Source organism: Taudactylus pleione, unplaced genomic scaffold, assembly GCF_031769625.1.
Source record: "Taudactylus pleione unplaced genomic scaffold, aTauple2 ptg000360l, whole genome shotgun sequence".
Lineage (NCBI taxonomy): Eukaryota > Metazoa > Chordata > Amphibia > Anura > Myobatrachidae > Taudactylus > Taudactylus pleione.
Window position 1 is genome coordinate 3,715,605 of NW_028284761.1, and position 24,450 is coordinate 3,740,054.

General features: G+C 42.4%; 1 protein-coding gene across 1 annotated transcript in view; it reads left to right on the forward strand.

Moving 5' to 3' along the window:
- The window catches only part of CSMD3 (CUB and Sushi multiple domains 3), a 1,208,248-nt gene that overhangs the window by 181,529 nt on the left and 1,002,269 nt on the right, over window positions 1-24,450 (forward strand). Inside the window, exon 3 of the mRNA XM_088444368.1 lies at window positions 23,532-23,644. Within this exon, the coding sequence (XP_088300494.1) occupies window positions 23,532-23,644 (113 nt within the window). The remainder of the gene's footprint in view (window positions 1-23,531; window positions 23,645-24,450) is intronic.

Genomic DNA, 24,450 nt, shown 5'->3' on the forward strand with positions numbered 1-24,450 from the left:
GCAACTTCCTGCTGCTTGATAAGCTGCCTGATTAGTGCTTAATATATACTTGGATTTTCAGGCTGAAATAGATCTTGAGATATATACAGTATACATCTATGTATTTCGATATACTAACATATATCATTGTTTGCATTCGGGGGTGCAATAAATATATATATTGAACATACAGGGTTTAGATGTAAAACAGCAGGATTGTGGTTGGAAAGAATCCAGACCAGGTCTTCCTTTTGGGATCAGGTTTGGAAACAGATAGTTTGATTGCAGACACCTGTCAACAAAGTTGAAGAAGGTGTCAGGCAGATGTGGACACTGTTCCTGATGGTGAACTAGTCACCCAGGTGATAGGCCCAAGGAATGATTACTGTTAAGAACCGGTACAATTTCAGATAAAATATTTTCTTGTCTCCGTAGTTCATTAACGGTCCCTAAAAGTATATTTGTCCCCAAAACAATTATATTTATATACATCTATATATATGTAAATATACATTTATATATGTATATATGTATATACTGTATATATTTAAACACACACACATACACATATATAATATTGCCTGTCTTCAAGTTAGTTTGGATAGGGCCAGAGGTTCCCAAACGCAGTCTTCAAGGCTCCCCAACAGTTCAGGTTTTAGAGATATCCATGGTTGAGCACAGGTGTTTAAATCAAATTGACTGAGGTACTAATTAAGTCATCTGTGCTCAACCGTGGATATTTCTAAAACCTGAAATGTCAGGGAGCTTTGAGGACCGCGTTTGGGAACCTCTGGATTAGGCTATACCGGAGATAGGATCTTGAGATTTGGTTCATATAACAAATTGTGATGTTGGCTCAATATTTTTTGGGGGAAAAGTGTTTTAATTTGCATTTGTTTAAATTCTAGCTGCTTTTCTCCTTTAGTTATTTAGATTCACTTTTCACAACAATTTTTTGAAGTATACATATATTATGTTTGTGAATTTTGAACTGTGTTCTATACGTACAGTATATTTTCTGCATTTGTTGAAACATTTTCATCTCAAATTCACACTATACATGCTCTTCCTTAGACTTATTGATAGGAAAACCACCCCCAACACAACTTTATGTAAAATGGCAACTTATGAAAAACTCTTAAAAGTTTACATAAATATTTGTGAACGCTAATAGTGGCTCTTTTAGTGGCCTGTTCATCATTTTGCATCAATAGAACAGATATTTACTGGGGCAGCTGAGTAATGCTGTCTTTTAGCAGCAGTTTAAAAAAAATGACAAACAGAACAACACAATAAAAAAAAATCAAATAGGCTAAAATTAGGCAATGCCGCTGCAGTTTCCCAAGCCTTCCACTTAGCCCTCTCAGGATAATTGCTCACTTAGGAGTTTTTTTTTTAGTCTTTCAGGCTTTTTTTTATACCAGAGCTGAGGCATGGGGGATATGGGGGGGATGGAAAGGAGCTGGATCCCCTTCAACTCCGGGCTCTGTAGCTCTCATAACTAGTGCACCTGCTACAGTTCTATCACCAGTTCTGTCATAATATAAATCATACTTGCTTACTTTTGAAAAAGCCTTTCATGGCGATTGTGAAAGCAGCACCTATGTGGGCAGGGGTAAAGTGGGCGTGTACTGCTACATCTGAGAGGCGTGTCATAAAGCTGACTCACATCCAAACGTAAATGAGCCCCAAAGCAGTCAGTAAGATCTACTTGTTGATGAAAACACACTGATACTTTTCAGAAAATGCCTGTAGCCATAGGGATCATTGTGCCTTATACCCACTGCAGGGAAATGATACTAATGACCCCATTTGAATGTATATATCTCTGATTTTTTAACAGCTTCATAATGGGGGTAAGGTGCAATCAGGGAGATTGCTAGACTCTTCAGGGAGATTGCTACTATTTCAGAGAGTCTCCCTGACAATCAGGGAGAGTTGGCAAGTATGATATCAATGTAGTATCAGACAGAAACATGTATGTATGTGCCTTTAACCATGCACAACAACGAATCACATTCATTTGATTATTTATATCTTGGCACAAGGGAAACACAAAAAGAGATCCATGAAAACTGTTAAATATTTAAGAGGCATAGTGAGTACACAGGGAAACCTTTATTTGCATAAGTACAATTAAGGAAAACTGCAGCAATGATCATAAATTGGGCTTAATTAGCTCGAACAAATGTTCATCCTGCCGCCATTTGTCTTCGTGGACTTACTGTAGCTGCAATTCTCTCACTTTTAAAAGAGAGTGCACAAAGATAAAAATATGTCATATGTCCTTTAGAGCTTGAATTTGACGGCAGATAAGAACCACTTGGCCCATCTAGTCTGACCCATTTTTTAAAAATATTATTACCTCACCCCTTATTGATCCTTACTTCTGCTGAAGGATATCCTTATGTCCATCCCATGCATGTTTAAATTGCTCTACTGCAGTGGTTTCCAAACTCGGTCCTCAGGACCCCACACAGTTCACTTTTTGCAGGTCACCCAGCAGGAGCACAGGTGTATTCATTACTCACTGACACATTTTAAAAGATCTACAGGTGCAGCTAACTATTTCACTAGTAATTATGTGAGGAGACCTGCAAAACATGCACTGTTTGGGGTCCCGAGGACCGAGTTTGAGAACCTGTGCTCTACTGTCTTAGCCTCTACCACCTCTGATGGGAGGCTATTCCACTTGTCCACTACCCTTTCTGTGAAGTAATTTTTCATCAAATTTCCCCTAAACCTACCACCCTGCAGTTTTTAGAACTTTGTATGTTCCATTTAAAGTTATACTGATTGTATTTATGGACAAGTACTGTAGGTGAGATTTCTTTTTTTTAAGCAGAATATACTGTAATATTTCCTGAGTGTGACAATACAGATAATTCTGCTTCTGTATGTACATTTGTGTTATCTGCATGTCCAAGGGCTCTATTTATTAACATTATTTTTACTAAAATAAAGTGAGAAAGGGTGTTTTCACACCCTTTTCACATTATGTTAGTATCACCTATAGTTACTAAAGGGCAATTGGAGTAGAATTCGTAAAATTCTACTCCAAGCCCTAATTATCACTTATTTTTAGTAATCAGTAATGGCAAATGTGATCTGCCTGGTAGTTACTAAAAATAAATTGTGAAAAAATACCAGGGAAAGCCCTGTGATAATAACGCGCCCTGAAGGTGGCGTTATCCAGGGTCTCCCCCGGTTACCGGACTCCTGATCCGCTATAACGTGCAGAGCAGAGCCCGGAGCCGGCCCCAGTAATCAGCTGTGTGGTCTAAACAGACCACAAGCTAATCTATGCTAAACAGACCACATGCTGATTCACTTTAAAAAAAAGTAAAAAAAAAAACAAACTTACCTGACTCCATGGACCGGTGATCGGGGTTCCGTTAATGTCCTCCCTCCGGTCAGCTGGTCTCCCATGCTGCACTGTGGCCCGGTCATCAGGTGACAGGGTCCCAGTGCAGTATGGGATCTCAGCTGACCGGAGGACATGGGGGACATCACCGGAGCCCGGATCATGCAGGTAAGTGTAATTAAGGGAGAGGGGGGGTCGCGAGAGGGGGGGTCATGGGGGGTCTATGATCGCGGGGGGCGGGGCTTGGCAACGGAGCTGGGCTTGGCGATGGGGGGTAGCACCGGGGCACTTTTCACGTTATTTTTTTGTGAAAATACCGTGACTAGTGTACGGAGGGGATTCTCAGGGACATAGCTTTCTCGCAAGCTCTGTCCCTGCAAGGGATTTGTAGTAAATTCCTGTGATATTGCCTGAATTCGCAATGCGAATTCAGGGGGTAATATCACACTACAATCTGCATTAGCAATGCAGATTGTAGTAAATAGAGCCCCAAGTGTGATGGCATCATTTGTATGTTGATTTATTTCCAGGGGTGCCGAGAAGGGCTATCCTGTACAAACTAACAGGAGCTTGTGTCTGCGTGGAGAGAGTGCTGCCTGTGTAGTGTGTGCTGTGTGTCACTAACATTTTCCTGCTCCCCACGGTCACCGGCAGCGGTATATCATAGCGGCAGTGAGCAGGCACCACACTCACCTGCCGGTGGTGCACGTGGCAAAGCAGGATGTGTGTATGTATTATCGACATTCAAAATTTACCATCAGGTTTAAAGTTCTAAAGTTGACACCATACCTCCCATCTGCCCTGCTTCAGCTATTCACTGTCCCGCCGTCCCACCCGCAGGCCACAGAGTCCCTGGGTGGGGGGAAGTTGGGGGAAATCAACAGAGCAGCGGGTGAATAGATGCCCATCTCTTCACTGTTTGGGAGATCCCTGGGAGCAGCCCAGCATCTCAGAGGATGCTGGTCTTGCCCCCGAAGTGATAAAAGGGACGTGTTGTTAGGCCATGCCCCTTTGCTGCAAGACCACGTCCCTTCGCCGCAAGGCCACGCCCTATTTTCGGGCGCATGCGCTAGTCCCTATATTGATATTTCCAAAGTTGGGAGGTATATAGACATGGTTACAATACCTTACATCGCAATATTACCATGTTGGCATGCCGTGCTCAGTTTAATGCTGTCCTCCTTTGTCATTGTCAACATTTTGAATGTCGGCAACTTACCTACAGTACATTGTGACTTTCGGTATTCCCCTCTCACGCACTCTCGCATATCCATACGCTGCCTTTTTCTATGAAAAAAAAAACAGAAATAAAAAGGTAGACACATTTAATATATAAAATTGCACGTAAGAGACATAAATATTCATACAAGATATTGTTTAAATGATTTCTTCCTGTTTCCGGAATTAGATTTAAAAATGAAAAATGGTTAAAAAAAATAAGAAAATAAGAAAATGTTGCAGGTACTACATGCTGAGAAGTACAATCAGACAATAAGCACTGGGTACTGTATGTCTTAGATTATTTTTTTACATTTAGTTTTATCCCATGTATATATCATCGGCAGATACACTATAATGGAGCTTACAGGTATAGGCGTGCGCACAGGGTATGCAGAGTGAGTGCTAGCACACCCCTTTGGCAGCCTGCAACTGTGCCTAAAGCGTCTGCTCCCTGCTTTTCAGCCATAGCTCAGGGAAGAAGCAGCCTCTTTTTGAATCCAAGATGGTCAAGGTGACGGAAGCGATATGATTTACCGCCGGACCCCTGCCCGGCGGTTGGAATTCCGACACTAGGTGGCCGGCAGAGGAGGAAATCCCGACCGTCGAAGGTAAGTATTAGCTAACCTATTTCTAACACCCTAACCCTCCTTTAGGGTGCCTAACCCTAACCTTCCCCCCCAGTGCCTAACCCTAATCCCCCCTCTAAGTACCTAAACCCAACTCCCCATTCCCCGCCGCCTAAACCTAAGTCCCCCGGGGGGGTGCCTAACCCTAAGTCCCCCCCCGAGGGTGCCTAACCCTAACCCTCCCTCCCCCTAGCCTAACCCTAACCTCCCGGGGGGGGTGCCTAACACTAAGTCCCCCCCCAGGAGCCCTAAACTAACCCCCCCCTGCGGCTGTCCACAGCAGCGCCCGGCATCACTTCGATCGGGATGCCGGGCGCAGGTCTCCCGGCATTGGTAAAATGACAGGTGTCTAGATTTAGACGTCTGTTATTTAAGCCTCACCGGGATAATGCAGTCGGGAAGCCGGCTGTCGGGATTAGGTCTGCCGGCTTCCCGACTGCATACCAATGTGACACTACTCTACACGGATAGAGCAATGTCGCATTGGCCATCTTGGATTTAAAATGAGGCTGCTTCTTCCCTGGGAGACGGATGGGATGTGGAAATGAGACAACAGCAGTGACCACCTCCAGGCCACCCAGGTAAGTATTCAATACCCCCGTTGGTGGGAAGTGGAGGGGGTGTATTTCCCGTGGTAGTGGTGGTGGGGTGTTTGGTGGGAGTAGTTTATGACTGGGGAGGGTCCAGGAGGGATGGTGAGTAGATGTGTCTCAGGGAATGGGGGTAGCGGGTGGTGGTTTATATCCCAGGGGTTGTGTAGTCTATATTGTGGTGGTGGTGATGGGGTGATCGCCAAGCCCTTGCCCTGTGCTACGCTTATACTTACTGGCATGTTTTAAATGTACAGTATCTCTATCTACTCTGATGTGATGTAATAGTGTAATATTATATTGATTGAGTGGTGGTTAGCAATGCTCCCTCACAGCACTGAGGTCATGAGTTCATTTCTCAGTCATGGCTAATCTGTGTGGAGTTTGCATGTGCTGCCAGTGCCTATGTGGTTTCCTCTGGGTGCTGCAGTTTCCTCCCACACTCTGAAAACATACTGGTACTGTAGTTTAATTAGCTTCTGGCAACAAATGAACTGTAGTCTATATGTGTGTGCTTGATCGTATGTTAGGGACTAGACTGTAACGCTGCATAATGTCAGTGGAGCTACATAATAAACAATAATAATAAAGATATTTTTAAAAAGTTACTACTCATATCCTCCTGCAACACGCCAACATGCCACCTCGCTCCCCCTCTGTGTTCATACGCTCCTGCTTATCTACCAAGATATTTGCTGCCAGCTCCGTGCCAAGACCGTCACTACACAAGTCAGAGAGAAGAGATGGAGGGGGTCTCAACAGCGATAAAAATCCTCATTATGCCATTGATCAAATATGGATTTTACACCTGAGAAGATGCTGCAGTAAATAAATAAGTGCGCCATGTTAGAACTCAGCCAGTAAATAAGTCTCGGTGGGGTTCGTGAATTTCTAAAACAATGATGTCATTTCTATTTTTGCCTTCGGAACACTTTTAATTAAGTCTAATCTGAAGTCGCAGCAGAAAGTCTGCACCTCAGCAGTTAAAGGCATTGATATTGAGCTCATTGTCGGACGGCATTTTGAACCGTCTGTGTCAAATACGGCAAATGACAGAAATCAAATAACATAATTATATAAGCCACTACTTTAGTTTACTAATAATCAAGTAATTACATCAAGTGGTTCTGTGTCCTGTAGCTCCCTCGCGCTGAGTATGTGTCTGTAGAAGAGAGTGTTCCGTACACAGATATCCGTTTTTTTATTGTTTGATGTACTGTTAATTACTTTTGTGCCACAATTAAATAGATTAATCACCTTCATTCACACTCTTTACGGCAAACTTAGACTAGTTGATAGCTTATATTGATCGTAAAATTGTGTTGTATTCTTCTAGCAACAGAACACAGAATCAGAAGTGCAGGTTTATTTCCGTCTAAGGGCCTGGTTCTGAGTCACTCACTGCTACACAGCTTATATATATATGCCCATAGCAACCAATCAGATTCTAGCTATAATCATCTACAAGGTGCCAGATAAATGATAATTAGAATCTGGTTGCTATGGGCAACATCTAGACTTCTAAAAACTCACACTTTAGTAAATATACCCCTTAGTGTCTTTTGCTGTAGTTGTTTCTGCGATTATATGCTAATGCTGGTATCAACCCTTCCCCTGGTGTACAAACGTGCGTCTGAATGTGCAAGGACTGAGACGCCCACTTTCAGCGTTCAAATGCACCTAAATACCGCCTGGCGCGTGTCTAGATGCACCATCGATCACACCATATGACATTGCACAAGCCCGGTGACAGGTGCAGATTTTCCCTCTGAATTTGGCCTCCTATACAAATGATTCTGCATCTCTGTATGCGGCCACTATCAGCGACACTCCCGCCACGAGCTCATGCATGGACCATCTCTGTGCGCACGCTTAGCCGCCTCCCTGTCACCGACCAGAAAGGGCCGATAGATTTTCAAAATATTTCTGAGACTGTTCTTTACCCGCGCACCTCATTTGCAACTGCGACTCTGTGCGCACGCAATCTAGGCGCACGAGCAGCGCAACTTGGAAAAAAGAAACAAACAATCTCTCCATTACGTCCGACATCGCCGCTGCGTCCAAATCAGGTCCTAAGGTTTAAACCTACTGCGGTCTAACATGCTTGTAGCTCTTATATTGATCAAACATTATGTGTGCTTGATACCATATATACGTCATATGCGTACCCTTGCCATTCCTTGGAGCTCTGATTCTGAGTTGCACTTTTGAGCAAAATGTGCAATCACCGCGGCATGCATATTCAACTTAAAGCATCTAGAAGTGATCCTCAGTTGGACACTTCCCAGTTGCTTCTCGCCATGTATGGGCATTAGTGGGAGACAACAGGGTGGCAACAGTATGTTTGCACCTTGGAAAAGAATCCCGTGGGTGTATCACGTGTGTGTACACAGAGCTGGGACCTACTCTGAATTGAGAGTTTGCAAAGTTCACGCCATTTTTGATTGCGTCTTCCGCGCCACGCATGGGGTAGGTGTAAATGCCTTTACCATTAATCCTGGCTGCTCTCACGACCGGTGGGCTGGGAGCATTGCAGTAGCGGATGTCCACATAGAACATCTGATCGTTGTAATCGGAGCAAATTATGACGGCATTACATGCCCAATATTGTTGCAATTTATTAAGGTCACAATTACTTATCATGCAGGCTTCAATAACCCACCAGAGACTGTTAGACATTGCCTATCCATCCCAACTATGAGCAGCATGCAGGATTTCACTAACCAAACCTGGTGCTAGATAATGTAACTATAACCGCATTATTTCCATCACGGCATTCCAACATGATAGTAATAGGATGTAACGTGGGCAGCATTACATCTTTTGCAGTTTGCTGTAGAACTTTAGAAGGAACCACGATCTGATAGTCTATCTGAAATCACATTAGTAGGATTAGACTGCCTCGCCTCGAGTCTGCTATTTTTCAGAAATCTAGGATAGGATGATTATGGACTCTTTGCCAAACATTTAATTGGTTAACAACAGAAGAAATGAAGGACAGTCCCCCTGGTCGTGTAAATATCTCCTTGTATAGTAAATTGCATTGATTTGGAAATTGCATGATCCATGTTTTCTAAATCAATAGTATTCAGAATATCCATAACGTTTTCAGCAAATATTATTTAAATGACAGTGCAGCATTGAGTAACAGAAGGGAGATTATTGCTACATGTGGTATATAGGGAAAATATTTAATATAATCTTGCTACAAAACATAGCTTCCGTTGGGGGGACACTGACTCCCAGCCATACAAGAGTGTTGCAGAGATGCTAAAAATATTAGGTACTCTTAAGTTTTGTAGCATCACAAAGAAACACAGGCCCTGATTCAGAGCCGGACGCTCTGACAGAGCGCTCGCTCTGAATCAGGGCCGTCCCTCTGAATTTAAGAGCTGCCTCCTGGCCGCTCGCATAGCTGTGGGGTGACCACCCACAGCTATAGCGACCATCGAGCTTGCGACAAGACCCTTGCGGTAGGGTCTCGGTGACCGCAAGCCCTGGAGTGATTTTGGCTCTATCAGAGCCGAAATCACTCCCACTGACATCACTAGTGATGTCAGTGGGGCCGGCTTGAGACGGTAGGCGTTCCCATGGGAACGCCTCCGTCTGGCAGCCACGCCCCCTGCACGCCCACCAAAGGGGGCGCGCTGTCACTCACCATCGACAGCGTGCCCCCTTTGGTGCGAGACCCGGAGCGACAGCTTGGCTTTCGCTATGCGGGTCTCGCGCATGCGCACGACGGAGCTCCCTCCGTCGTGCGCATGCGCACTAGGGCACCATCGACCCGCTTGCGAGCGCTCAGCACTCGCGAGCGGGTCTGAATCAGGCCCTTAGTACATTGCAGTGTTTGTTAATGATACTGTGTTGCTACCATTGGCTTCAGCACCGTTTGTAATTGCCGGTGGTAATAGAGGTTAAATTGATATTAATGGTGGACATAATATCATTACTGGGACCACTCTTTCTTGACCACGACAGAATGAATCTGTACGTCTGTTTTAAAGCATGATATATAATCAAAATAGATTACACTGTTTAATAAATTCAGGAGCATTTCCTTAAGGACATAACACTTAGTCATTCAGCACTGTAGCAAACAAGTTACTATTAAGCTGTAAGTATGTAATAACACCTCAGGACCTACGATATATATCAGTATATGTGATTTACAGTACTGTACACGTTATATAGCATTTTCTTCACTTTTCTTTTTTTTTCCCCATAAACTGTCAGCTAAACGGATCTGACCACATTTTTCAAAAGAAACAGAGATAAAGAGAGATTTGATGGGAACAGTCATTTGTAATCACCGCCAAGCAAAATTGGATAAGACAGTTAATATTTTCAAGGATAACATAACATTGAAAGTAATCTTTTTTTGTTGCATTGTAATTAGCTTACCAAGGGGGGATTATTCTGCTTCCTCTTTGCAATGTAAAGTTATATTCTAACCAAACTAAAAAGAAACGTCCTTGTCAAAGTAAATGACTATAAACATTGGAAGAAGAAGAGAACTCACAATTGGTCATTTAAGTGTGTAAGAGTCTGTGGGGTCTATTCTTCATCCGTTAATGGCCCGTTACACATGTGGAAATGTTAGTTTTCGCATATTTAAGGAAGCGCGCCAGTCATCATCAAGGGTCCGATGGGATCACCTGACACTCGGCAAACTCTGAAACTTTTCGGAGTTTGCCTGTGCTGTTTCTCGTAGCCCCGCTCTTTCCTATGGGAAGGAGTTCCAGGGAGGCGAAGATGGATCCAAGCCGATCCCTCCGTTGCCTCCTCTCTGCCTCCCCAGCGGCTTTGTGCATGTGTGACCTCAAGTAGCTGGCCATGGGGGGAGGTAAGTAACGCTGCTTCTTCTGTGGCACTGTAGCAGTGTTACTGATTGCAGGGACAGCTGCTTTTCGGAACAACTGTCCCTGCACCAGACCAATGATGACTTGCCCCGGTTATAAGTATCCCCCGCGGCGAGGGCAATACTTCATCATCGGGGGCCATAAGGTTTGAGGTGGTCAAAATTGACTGGAAATGAATGTTGTTGACATTAATAATACTATAAGAACAAAACCAGGCCCAAGTTACATGATTTTACCTGTTTTTACCAATTTTTAAAGAAGTACAAAACACCCGAGGGGGGTATTGACAAAACATATGTATACTGTGTATATATGTATATATATATATATATATATATACATACATATGTGTATATCATACATGCCTACCCTCCCGGTTTTCGCGGGAGGCTCCCGATTTTTCGGGTAACCCCCCGCACCCCCCGGAAGGGTAGGCATTTCTCCCACATTCTGCCCACTTCCTAGTGATCGCGGGTCTCTGTGAAGGGCTTAATGACGCAAATTGTTAGGCTCCGCCCCCATCGGCCCCCTGCTGCTTCTCTTACCCGGACTTCTCCCGGGAAGAGATGATAAAAGGTAGGTAAGTATGGTGTATATATATATATATATATATATATATATATAAATATATGGGGGTATTGACAAAACATATATATGTACAGTATATATAGATAGATAGATAGATAGATAGATAGAGAGATATAAAATATATACAGCTGTAGAGTGCTTACTTCTAATTTTTAAATTCCGTCGATATCCATGAAGCTTTTCGACATGATTTGAAATATTGTGTAGGACATGCACAGTACGGGTCTGGCGCACTGCTGAATTAGGCCCTCTATCCAGTGGCTAAATTGAAAGACGTTTTCAGCATTATCGTACTTGCCCTTTTTTACATCAATTGTTGGACCTTTGTCATCAGGTCACTCTTCCTGTTTTCTGTCGCTAACATTTGTTCTTCCTCTATCCCTCAATATAAAAGGGGGAATCAAAAAACACTGGGCCTGATTCAGACCCAGATGCTATTTGCGGATGGTCGTTCCAAAAAAGGGGCCGGCTATTTAAATTTAGCGCTCGCTCTTTGCGGTTTGTTGATGCCTCTATGTCTGAGCGAGCGACCAAAAATGCGCTTGCTATTTTGTAAAGATGCCCCTTTGCCGTTCGCATCACACGTCATCTCTGGTATTTATTAGATTAATCGGGTACACAGAAAGCCATCTGAACTGCTCGCAGTGCTTGTGGTAGGTTTTTCTTACCGCTATCACTGCGAGCAGTTCAGGCTAAAAGACAACCAAGTGACGTGGTCGATGACGCTCCTTTACTAATTATGCACTCCCAGTAAACGCCCTTTTGACCGTTGGGCACGCCTGCGTTCGGATCTCCACTCCCCCGTTTTCAAGCACCTTCCCCTGTTACCACCCACAAACGGTACATTCTGTCACTCAAATTAGCAGCCCCTCGCTGTTTTGCGAGCGCACGATTTCCGACCGCAATGACTGGTTGGCGCATGCGCATTACGACTCATACGCATGCGCAGTTGTGCGAACGCTCAGAGCGAACGAGCGGCTCTGAATCAGACCCACTGTACGGTGTTCCCTTCTTATCCCTGATAGACATTTTCTCCATTACACCTTACCTGTGTAAACTAAAATTGTTTCCAGAGTTTGAGTTGACAATTTAAAACTTTATTTTGCTGTTTCTACTTGAGTGATCAAATGTCAACTAAAAATCAATTCAAACAAAATGTAACTTGTAATACCATAGGAGTCTACTGTTTGCCTAGTAATTAATTACAATTCAAATCTCTCATTTTCTTTTTGTATAAGCTCTGTTCTTAGAACACACATTTGTGTCTTTCAGAATAGTGATCAAACTAAGGGGGAAATTCAATTAGCTGCGGTACTTTACCACCAGCTAATTGATCCCCTGTGCTAATCTCAATTAGCCCCGAAGCCCAAACTTATTGTTAGTGGACGTGGCTTAATCACAGGAGCCGTGGCCATGCCCCCTTGGATACAAAAACAAAACAAGTGTCAGCGGCACCAGTCCCCCTTGTCCCACTGCAGCCCAGCACACATCAGCGTGTGCTAGTCTGCTGACAGATAACGGGAGCTGTGGGCAGGAGGGGTACGAGGGGTGGAAGTGGCAGATCTGGGCCCCTCCAACGAGCCTGGGCAGGTTAATTCTCCCTCCCCCCCCCCCTCGGGCATTTCTTTTCAGGAGATCAGCAGGATAAAAAAATGTCTGATAATGATCTGTTATCGGGCAGGGGCCGACTTAACATGTAGGATCCATGAATTTATGACAGATCCTAAGTGTATTCGCCCAAAAACAGATATTTTTTCGGGTGAATAAGACAGGATCTAATTGAATTGCCAAAGGGCAATTCAAGCGTTAAAATTCTGTTTTATTCGCCAGAAAAAATATCGTGTCTAATTGAATAACTCCTAAATATTTTTTCTTAAAACCACAGCCAAAGCTTTACCTTCATTTCCACACACAGGGGTGGCGGTGCGGAGGAGGTGCATCAAACCTTATAAACAAGATTCTAGCTAGCATTTATCTAGCACATTCTACAATGTTAGCTAGCAGCTATGGGCAACTTCTCCAACGTTTGATACATCTTCCTGTCTTTCTTGCATTGACTACTGCAGACATGTGATCTTGTTGTCCTCTCTGTCACCTTCTCATCAGTTAAACCAGTATATTTGCATTACTCTGTGATGGGCAACAGGGATTGGAAAGCAGCATTCGGCCCTCTGAGCCTTGACCTGCAGCTGATAGCTCTACATCTTCCCGTCTTTCTTGCATTGACTACTGCAGACATGTGATCTTGTTGTCCTCTCTGTCACCTTCTCATCATTTAAACCGGTATATTTGCATTACTCTGTGATGGGCAACAGGGATTGGAAAGCAGCATTCGGCCCTCTGAGCCTTGACCTGCAGCTGATAGCTCTTTTCTGCTGTATTGTCATTTTTGTTTGTTATAACTTGTAGTACTTGTTTACACTGCTAGATAGCTGTACTGAGATAAGGGTAATGTGTGGCCCTCTTGAAGATTGGAGGGCCATCCATGTGGCCCCTGAAGTGTATTAGGCTGTCTTCCACTTACAGTTTATCAGTACTCATGTGGCAATAAAGCTTCACTTGCATAAACTGTTCCCTGCAATACAGCGATCAATATAAGTGCAAAGTTTGATACACTGTCACATTGGATGGGGGAATTTGACTGAGATTAATTAACAGACTACTGCAGGGTATACACTACTAGATATATCGTTTGATCGAACGATGAATGATATATCAGTAGTGGGTCGGAGAGTGTGTACTCCCGATATGTCTGCGATCGACATCATTCACAGATTGATCAGGTTGGCTTCAGCACAGCCAATGCTAATATATCAGGCAGATAAACCGGTGCATCTGCATTTGTGTATGGGCGGCCAGCTCGTACACTGGCTGCAGGGGTTTGGTACGGGACGATGGCACCTGTTGGTAACTGTCCTACCCCTTAACATCCCCCTAGTGCCTAAACCTAACCCTCCCTCTCCCAAAGCCTAACCCCTGACCTTCCCTCTAACCCCAATACTTACCATCGGGATGCTGGCGCCTGGCATCCAGACTGGTGTCAGGATTCCAGCACCTACATCCCAACAGCCTGGATTTAAACTACATCCTGGCTGCAGGGACCACTGACATCACTATTGGGCAGACACATTTAATTTGTGATGTCTGGCCAGACATATTGAGTGGCTGATTGGTAAGTCTGTACACTGTAGCTTACCAAATCGGCCTCTATGTTGGAGCGATGGCCAGTCAACCACACTGACTGGTAAGTGTGTCTACCCAGCTTAAGGTGGAGATACATTTTATAGGAGTGTCTAGAAATAAAGATCCATTGCAGCAAGCATTTATCAAATCTTCAAGAGATTCTAACTGTCATCTTATAGACTGTGATAGAAAAATGATAGAAGCTGATTGGTTGATAGTTTGGGCAAAATTTACTAAGCGGCAGGTTCTAAACCCGGCGGTTTGGAGGCGGGTTCTATTCTGTTCTAAACCCCCAGAATAAAATGTGTTTTGATGGCAGTTTTTCAGTTGTTTTGGCCTTAGTAAATCTGCAGATAGCAAAACCGCCGCCAAACCACAGTCAAAACACATTTTAGAATAGAATAGAACAGTGCTGTCATTTAGAAACTGCTGCAAAACCCCCACCAAACCCCCGGGGTTTAGAACCCACCGCTTAGTAAATTTTGCCTTTTATCTCTCTACACTATATATCTCTGTCCATGGCTAAATACATATACCCCCTCTAGGTTTGGGTTTGTGAGTCCTGGGACCTAGGCCTGACTTCTCTACACCTACTTTTATTGACACAGCACAAAAAATGGAACATAATTAAACCAACAGAAAAAAAATAACACCCTCCTACAGTATGTTATTTACCACCAAGTCTAATATAGATATCTTTATTTTAATGTATTTGATTACATATTCCTATGATCAGTGGGTTTTTTTATTGATAAATTACCATTATTCTGTCACTGTCTCAAGATACGGTAAATCGTATTTTTAGCTGTCGAAAACAAATGGGAACAATTAATTAAGGCATGATAAATTAGGGGAAAATGTTGATAAATTCCACCTGTTACGTTCAGATGTGACTGTTGTTGAGATGATGAATAATTTATCTCTCAGTGCTGCAACAAATTGGAATGAATGTGAACAGAAATGTTGGCTGGCTGGTTTCCACAAAAGAAAATCAATCAAGTTTTGCTATTTCTTGTTCTGAATATAGCACTGAAATATACAGTTTAGAGCAAAATTAAATAAATAACGACATTTTCACATGAAAGTTCCCTGGGCCGTCTGAGGTCTCATACAAAAAACAGTTTGATACAATTACAAAAGTTATTTAAAATGTAACACACATTTAAACTTGAAGTGATAACTTAATATACAGTACCAGTCTGGTAAGGAATGACCATTGGCAAAGTTTGCTGGTAAGAACCTTATGTCAAGAATAACCAAAACAGAATCACACTCATATGGAATTATTTTAAATTATGGTTTGGGGCTTGTTCTATAATCAGTTGTTAGATAATAAATAATTATTAGACTGATTTACTAAGTGTGATCTTTATTATAATTGAAGGCATCAAAGTATTTTCTCTAGACCTTGAACAGGGCCTGATTTGTGTGTGATAGCAGAATGGTATTTCAGTGTCTTACGCTGGTGGAATGGCTTTCCTATAGACATATGGAATCTTTTTCCACCCTCTTACATCCCTTTTGTAAAGTGTCAGTGCCTTGATATTCAGTCAAGTCAGAGAGTAGAACAACAAGATAACAGCGCTCAAAGATTAAAAAAGGGATTTGGGATATTTAATAGCTAATAAATAGCATATATATATACATTCAATGCATAAAATAAAATAAAAAAACATAATAAAAAGCAATCATCCACCAATTATGAGTCTCATCAGTAAATGCTCAATGGCATATTTGTATTCTAATAGTGGTAAAGTCATTGTGCTATTAGTATTAGTCCAGACCAAATAGTTACCAAGCCTAGTGTCCAACTGTAAACTGGGATCCTAATTAGCAATGCTGGCAGGCTTTTGCATAGATCCGGTACCCTGGGCAAAAGTATGGCAGAATGCTGGTACAGTAGAAAGCTTGCTGGGTACCATATGGATAGCACTGCTGTTCTTGAGAAAAGTGGTGGAGAGTAGGCAGCCAAACTGACGCGTTTCGCTGTGTCAAAATCACAGCTTTATCAAAGGTGGTTGTATGACTGCTATGAAACCTTTCTATAGTAAAATTCCAAGATGGCTGCTAATAAGCAGCTGGTATGTAGTGACAGATAATTAGCAAATTTATGTGCATTCAAATGGCATTTTAAACATGTATAATACCACAGCTAAGAGACAGACTTACCTGAACTAGAAATCACTCCAAATATATAAGCACACAGTATGATCAAGCCAGGAGTGTGCCGCTTGTCATACACGATCCCCCTCATCCACGTGGTGTAAACAAACCACTGTTGAAGCGGCATGGTTGTTGTCATGGGAACACTCCCCACAGCTAATGATTGGTCCGGTCATGTACACATGACATAGATCTATGTCACGTGGTACGGTCACAGGAAATTTAGATGTAACCTGGTGAATATAAACCATCGTGCTTGCAAGAGAAACGTTGCCATGGAAACAGCCTTCATTGCAAGTAGTTGGTCCATTCGCATTTATATAACACAAGCCTGGTATGGACTTGTGTCCATACCAGGAGAAATGTAAACAACACGCTCATGTGATGATGACAACATTCATCACATGATCCATGTGTTTACATAGGGGACACGTATTATTTTCAACATAAACGCCATAGTAGATTGTCATCTATAGCAATAATGGATAGTATACGAAAAAATGCATATATAAATATTACCTAACCAATCTACTTGTTGGACAATGGTAAATACCACTAAATATATATCCATAATTTATATGTAAAAATAAAAGAACAATAAATAAAATGTAAAATAAAAAATATAAATTAAGCAAAATATAAGTAAATATGTTGACCAAAATAAATTGACTAAATATTAGTATTAGGTCATTAAATTATTTCCTAAAGATAAATCAAAATTGGCAATAGTGAAGTGGATACAGGAAAATGGGATTGACACTATTATTAGTAGAGATTATAGATACAGTGTCCTACAGGAGTGGCAGAGTCTAACAGGAAACTGAATTTAGTTCTAACATTTCATCTAGACCCTTAGGATACAAGGAATCCATCTTGAATATCCAATATAATTCTTGTTTACACAAGTGTCTAAAGCAATCTCCTCCTCTAGAGGTCATGGAAATCTTTTCAATAGCAGTAAGTCTAAGTGAGCTGGGATTCCCTTGGTGGGTCTCATAGAAGTGTCTAGAAACACTATGGGATAGAAGCTTATTAATTACATTTCTTCGATGCTCCATAAACCTAACTTTTAAATCTCGAGTCGTTCTACACACATATTTCAAATTGCACCCGCAATTGAGGACATAGACTACATATTTGGAGTTACAATTAATGAACTCCTTAATGGAGTATGTCTCTTTACTGTTGGGTATGAAAATGTTTTTGTCCCATTAGTTATATAATCACAGGTAGTACACCGACTACTGCCACATTTGAAACACCCCACTGGTCTTGTGGGGAGCCAACTAATACCAGAGTTAATTCTCTCAGGGTTCTTCAGGAAACTGGGAGCCAGCATATTTTTTAGAAACTTGTTATGTCTAAAAATAAACACTGGTTTAGAGGGGATCGGTTCACCCAGAACTTTATCTTGTTTAAGGACATCATCATTTCTCATTATGATGTTCCTTATCTCTTTCTGTGAATCAGTATAGGTTGAAATAAAAGCTACCATATATACTCGAGTATAAGTGGACCCGAATATAAGCCGAGGTACCTAATTTTACCACAAAAAACTGGGAAAACTTATTGACTTGAGTATAAGCCTAGGGTGGGAAATGCAGCAGCTACTGGTAGTAATCCCCCCCTGGTACTGCCCCTGATAGTAATCCCCCCTGGTAGTGCCCCCAGTAGTAATATCCCCCCCTGGTAGTGCCCCCAGTAGTAATATCCCCCTGGTAGTGCCCCCAGTAGTAATCCCCCCCTGGTAGTGCCCCCAGTAGTAATCCTCCCCTGGTAGTGCCCAAAGTAGTAACCCCCCTGGTAGTGCCCCCAGTAGTAATATCGCCCCCTGGTAGTGCCCCAGTAGTAATCCCCCCTGGTACTGCCCCCAGTAGTAGCCCCCCCAGTAGAGAGAGACATAATAAAAAAAAACACTTACCTGAAACCCCGCTCCTGGTCCTGATGCTGCTACTGGCTCCTCCGGCCACTTTGCATTATGGGAGAGATGTCATGAAATCATGACGTCTCTCCCATTACCCACTGTGGGAGCCGGAAGATGGCTCCCCCAGTGGGAGCAGCAGCAGCTGATGAGAGTCTGACAGACTCTCATTGGCTGCTAATTACAACAAACACAGCTGCCGTTGCCGGCGACTGTGTGTTTGGCACTGTGTAGTGCTGACCAAACTCCGTCTGGTCAGCACTACACACGCGGTGCAGCTGTGTCAGAGACACAGTCTTCACCGCAGCCCGCATGGTATGCAGCTGAGTGAGGCACCCTCCAATATGTGGCGCCCTACTCAGATGCGTAACGGGAGAACTGGCCCTTGTCCTGGAGCATCACCCGAGTATAAGCCGAGGGGGGGCTTTTCAGCACAAAAAATGTGCTGAAAAACTCAGCTTATACTCGAGTATATAAGGTATTTCTCTATCTTTGCCCTTTGTGACTTTATTTTTTGATTTTAGAAGTGTTTCCCTATCCATGGCAAGTACCCCTATAAAGGCTTTCTCAATGAGGTGTTGTGGATAACCTCTCATTTTAAAGGCTTCCATCATAGGATTTGATTGTGTTTTAAAGTTGTTTAAATTCAAACAATTCCTCCTTAGCCGCACAAGTTGACCTTTAGGGATATTTAGTTTCCATGCTGATTGATGGGAGCTTTAAAAATGTAGATACACATTGGTCCATACTTCTTTGGTTTAATTCCATGTAATGATCTTATTATGATATATTTACAAGGATACATCCAAAAAGTTTATACAGTGATGGTGAAAAGTGTGAGTGAAGTGTAAATTATATTTATTCATGTTGAGTGAAGATACAAAAGCTTGTGTTGAAGTGAGGGGCCCATCAAAAAAAGATCATCTATATAATGGCCATAAAGAACCAGGCCTGAGCCCAGCCCACCACTCCACATGTGGAGGTCCTCAACCTCCCCCATGTAGAGGTTGGCGTAGTTGGGCGCGAACCTGGTCCCCATGGCCATCCCCATAATCTGTAAATAAAGTGTTCAAAAAAAGAAAATAATTGTGTCTGAGAATATATGAAATGGAATCAAGTAGAAAGTTCCTATGACGTTCAGAGAGATCACCATCTTGATGGAGGTGTCTCTTGATAACCTCTATTCCCAACGTGTGTGGGATGTTTGTATTAAGACTCTGTACATCTAGAGTCATGAACGCATAGGAATCTTTCCACTCCACTCCATCAGTCTGTAATGCTGCCTGGTTAATAAACCTAAAAACTGATTAAGCTGTTTCGTATGTGGACTAACCGCCACCAGCACCATGGCGGTGCACTTCACCAATCCAACATGCACTATCAGTATTCCCTGGTCTCAGAGTACTGTTCAGTGCCCCAACTCTGCTAATACTCTGTGAACAAGTGCCCTAACCCTGGTCTCTTAACAGCTTACTGTAATCACTACCCTATATATATCTTATGTATTACATACACTGCACTATGTATGGCTGGTCCTACTGCCGCATATAACATGTTACTGTGATCACTGGCCCTGTATATGTCTGATGTATTACATACACTGCACTATGTATGGCTGGTCCTACTGCCACATATAACATGATACTGTGATCACTGGCCCTGTATATGTCTGATGTATTACATACACTGCACTATGTATGGCTGGTCCTACTGCCGCATATAATGGGCTACTGTGATCACTGGCCCTGTATAGGTCTGATGTATTACATACACTGCACTCTGTATGGCTGGTCCTACTGCTGTGCTGGAACATATTGTGCCTGGTGCAGTTAGTTGGGAGAACCTTGTACTTTATAAGAGAATGGCCCTGTTCTCACATATTTTGGACATATAAATAGACAGGCCTCACCAATTGTATGTCACTATAATAAATAGTACTCTACCTGTATTTAAAACACTTACAGTCAGGTGCATAAATTTTGGGACATTGACAGAATTTTCATATTTTGGCCTCTATTCACCACCACAATGGCTTTGAAATGAAACAAACAAGATGTGCTTTAACGGCAGACTTGCAGATTTAATTTGAGGGTAATTACATCCAAATCAGGTGAACGGTGTAGGAATTACAACGGTTTCTATATGTGCCTCCCACTTTTTAAGGGGTCAAAAGTAATGGGACTATCAACTCAAAAGCTATTTCATGGACAGGCGTGGGATATTCCCTCATTATTTCATTATCAATTAAGCAGGTAAAAGGTCGGTAGTTGATTCTAGGTGTGATATTTGCATTTGGAATCAGTTGCTGTCGACTCTCAATATGAGATCCAAAGAGCTGTCACTATCAGTGAAGCAAGCCATCATTAGGCTGAAAAATCAAAACAAACCCGTCAGAGAGATAGAAAAAACATTAGGTGTGGCCAAATCAACTGTTTGGAACATTCTTAAAAAGAAAGAATGCACCGTAGACCTCAGCAACACCAAAAGACCCGTAAGAGCACGGAAAACAACTGTGGTGGATGACAGAAGAATTATTTCCCTGGTGAAGAAAAACCCCTTCACAACAGTTGGCCAAATCAAGAACACTCTCCAGGAGGTAGGTGTATATGTGTCAAAATCAACAATCAAGAGAAGACTTCACAAGAGTGAATATAGAGGGTTCACCACAAGATGTAAACCATTGGTGAGCCACAAAAACATGAAGACCAAATTAGAGTTTGCCAAACAACATCTAAAAAAGCCATTACAGTTCTGGAAAAACATCCTATGGACAGATGAGACAAAGATCAACTTGTACCAGAGTGATGGGAAGAGAAGAGTATGGAGAAGGAAAGGAACTGCTCATGATCCAAAACATACCACCTCATCAGTGAAGCATGGTGGTGGTAGTGTCATGGCATGGGCATGTATGGCTGCCAATGTAACTGGTTCCCTTGTATTTATTGATGATGTGTCTGCTGACAAAAGCAGCAGAATGAATTCTGAAGTGTTTCGGGCAATATTATATGCTCATATTCAGTCAAATGCCTCAGAACTCATTGGACGATGCCTCACGGTGCAGATGGACAATGACCTGAAGCATACTGCAAAAGCAACCAAAGAGTTTTTTAAGGCTAAAAAGTGGAATGTTATGCAGTGGCCAAGTCAATCCCCTGACCTGAATCCGATTGAGCATGCATTTCACTTGATGAAGACAAAACTGAAAGGAAAATGCCCCAAGAACAAGCAGGAACTGAAGACATTTGCAGTAGAGGCCTGGCAGAGCATCACCAGGGATGAAACCCAGCGTCTGGTGATGTCTATGCGTTCCAGACTTAAGGTTGTAATTGCCTGCAAAGGATTTGCAACAAAGTATTAAAAAGTGAAAGTTACATTTAGGATTGTTTAGTTTGTCCCATTACTTTTGGCCCCTTAAAAAGTGGGAGGCACATATAGAAACCGTTGTAATTCCTACACCGTTCACCTGATTTGAATGTAATTACCCTCAAATTAAATCTGAAAGTCTGCAGTTAAAGCACATCTTGTTTGTTTCATTTCAAAGCCATTATGGTGGTGAAGAGAGGCCAAAATATGAAAATTCTGTCAATGTCCCAATATTTATGCACCTGACTGTATATCATGTAATAGGGAACATCATACTTGCCTACCCTCCTGGAAGTTGAGGGAGGCTCCCGATTTTTCAGGTAGCCCCCCCGCACTCCCGGACATGTAGGCACTTCTCCTGCATCCTTCCTACTTCCTACTGAAGTGAGCTGACTGGGGAGAAACTTACCGGAAGTCTGCGGTCCATCATTAGGGGGTGGGGCTTAGTAATGCAAATGTTCTGGCCCCGCCCCATCACTGGCCGACTACTGCCTCTCCCCGGGCTTCTCCCAGGTAGGGCAGATTTAAAGTCGGCAAGTATGGGGAACATAGATTGTCACCTCCACTGGGACAAGGATTGTGGTGATTGACTAAATTATTCTATGAGAAGCGCTGTGTAATATGTATGCGCTATATGAACAACTCAATAAATACGTTCTGGAACTAAAAGCTTGAAGGAGAACTTGTAAAGTGCAGGACTCCCAAACCTATCTTCAGATGTTTGAAGGCTGCTCACTCAGGACACATACTGTGCAAGTGAGAAAGCTAAAGCACATCCGCATGATCAAGAAGCTGGTTATACTATACATGTCCACTTAGGGTGGGCTCAAAAAGTGTTTGTAGAATGCCGCTAAAGCACGGCTAATGCGAGGATCCGTGTGGCTTTATTCTGCTCTGTCTACAGTTTTTCCATCCAGAGCCGCAAAACTATCATCATCAGTATCGGCCCCTGCCCCATACTATCTGTCAGAAGCAGGCGTCTCTTCTCCGCATGCATGCCTAAGAATAGCACAACAAACCTCTAGCTACATGCCCACCACACTCCCACAGGACAGAACAGCTGGGTGCGATCGCGTTGTCGCCGTCCAGTTCCTGCCCCAAAACGCTCCATTTCATGCAAATAACAAATCGGATCCATCTGACTGAGAAGCGTAAATTCGCACTTGCCGTGCGCTGTATGAATTAACTTGCTATCCGCCTGATAAAGAATCAAACCCTTAGAACTTTATTTATGAAGCAGCGACTTTTGTAACAAAAGCTGCTGCTTCCCGGCGGGTTGCAGGTGAAAATTCAAAATGGCCCCCACAGTCAGTGTAAGGCCCGGCGTGCGGGTGCCATTTAAAATTTTGACCTGCAACCCGCCAGGAAGCAGGGGGTTACAAAAGCCGATGCTTCATCACTAAAGCCCTTTGTGTGGGAACCTCATAGGTTTATTACAGTCAATAATAGATATGCTTTTAGAAATTACACTATGAATGACAGTCTCAATTAATTAATGAGATTAGAACTTTATTCTCACTAGTGCAAGTCATCAATTACTTCTCGCTCTATAGAATATATATTTTTGTATTATTTTAACATTCCTTAACTTACAGACAATAGTAGAGTTTGACCCTGTGTATTAAACAATGGATGAACATAGGATACTAAGTTTGTCTATTTTTCGTATTTCAGGATAACGGGATTTCATCTTCCTCCTCCTGTAACAAGTACGGGATCTGTATTTTCGTTGCGGTTGACCAGTGATTTTGCTGTTAGCGCACATGGCTTCAAAATATTTTATGAAGGTAAGTCATTTTTATCCTATAATAAATATATTACTGTATAACATTTTTTTTAGTCCGAAATAGTTATTTTTATGCTGAGCATATAAAAGACCTCTGGGTCGGGATGTATTGCGCATTGCATTTTGAGTGAGGTGCATCCCGCCATTCATCGCATGCCTAACGGCGTGTAGTGATTCCTGATGCATGGTGTACACTGGCCAGAGCCCGATGCATATGGAAAATGCGGTCAAACCTCCAAAAACTGAATTTTCTGAGATTTGACAGTATTTTTAGCGTTGCTCCAGCCACCCCTCGTGTAATAATATTGGGACCAAACAACAAAGCATAGAAGCATAGGGGCATATATATATATATATATATATATATATATATATATATATATATATATATATATATAGAAAAGCAGTGTTCTAGGCACCTGGCGCTTCCTGATGATTTTGATTTTAGTGAGTTAGTGTGTTCAAATGTCAATCAACATATTTCATCGAAAGTAATACACTTCTCCTCTGTGTATAAAAGGTGGCAGCTCTCTCCTCAAAGTGCTGGTATGGACAAAACAGCGAAGTGAATCTAGAAAGTGGGGAAGGGGAAAAAGCACCTAATAGTGTAATATGTTAAGTTTAAATGTGGGTAGACATACAACAGGTAATCCTTTATGCATGCGTACCAGATATTTTTCTTTAACCAGTAAACCGTGAGTATATTCCGGGTCCAATGTGCAGTGTCCCAAAAATGTGCAAAAAGTGTATCAAAAAAAAAAAGGGGTATGTTTTTTTATATATATATATATATATATATATATATAT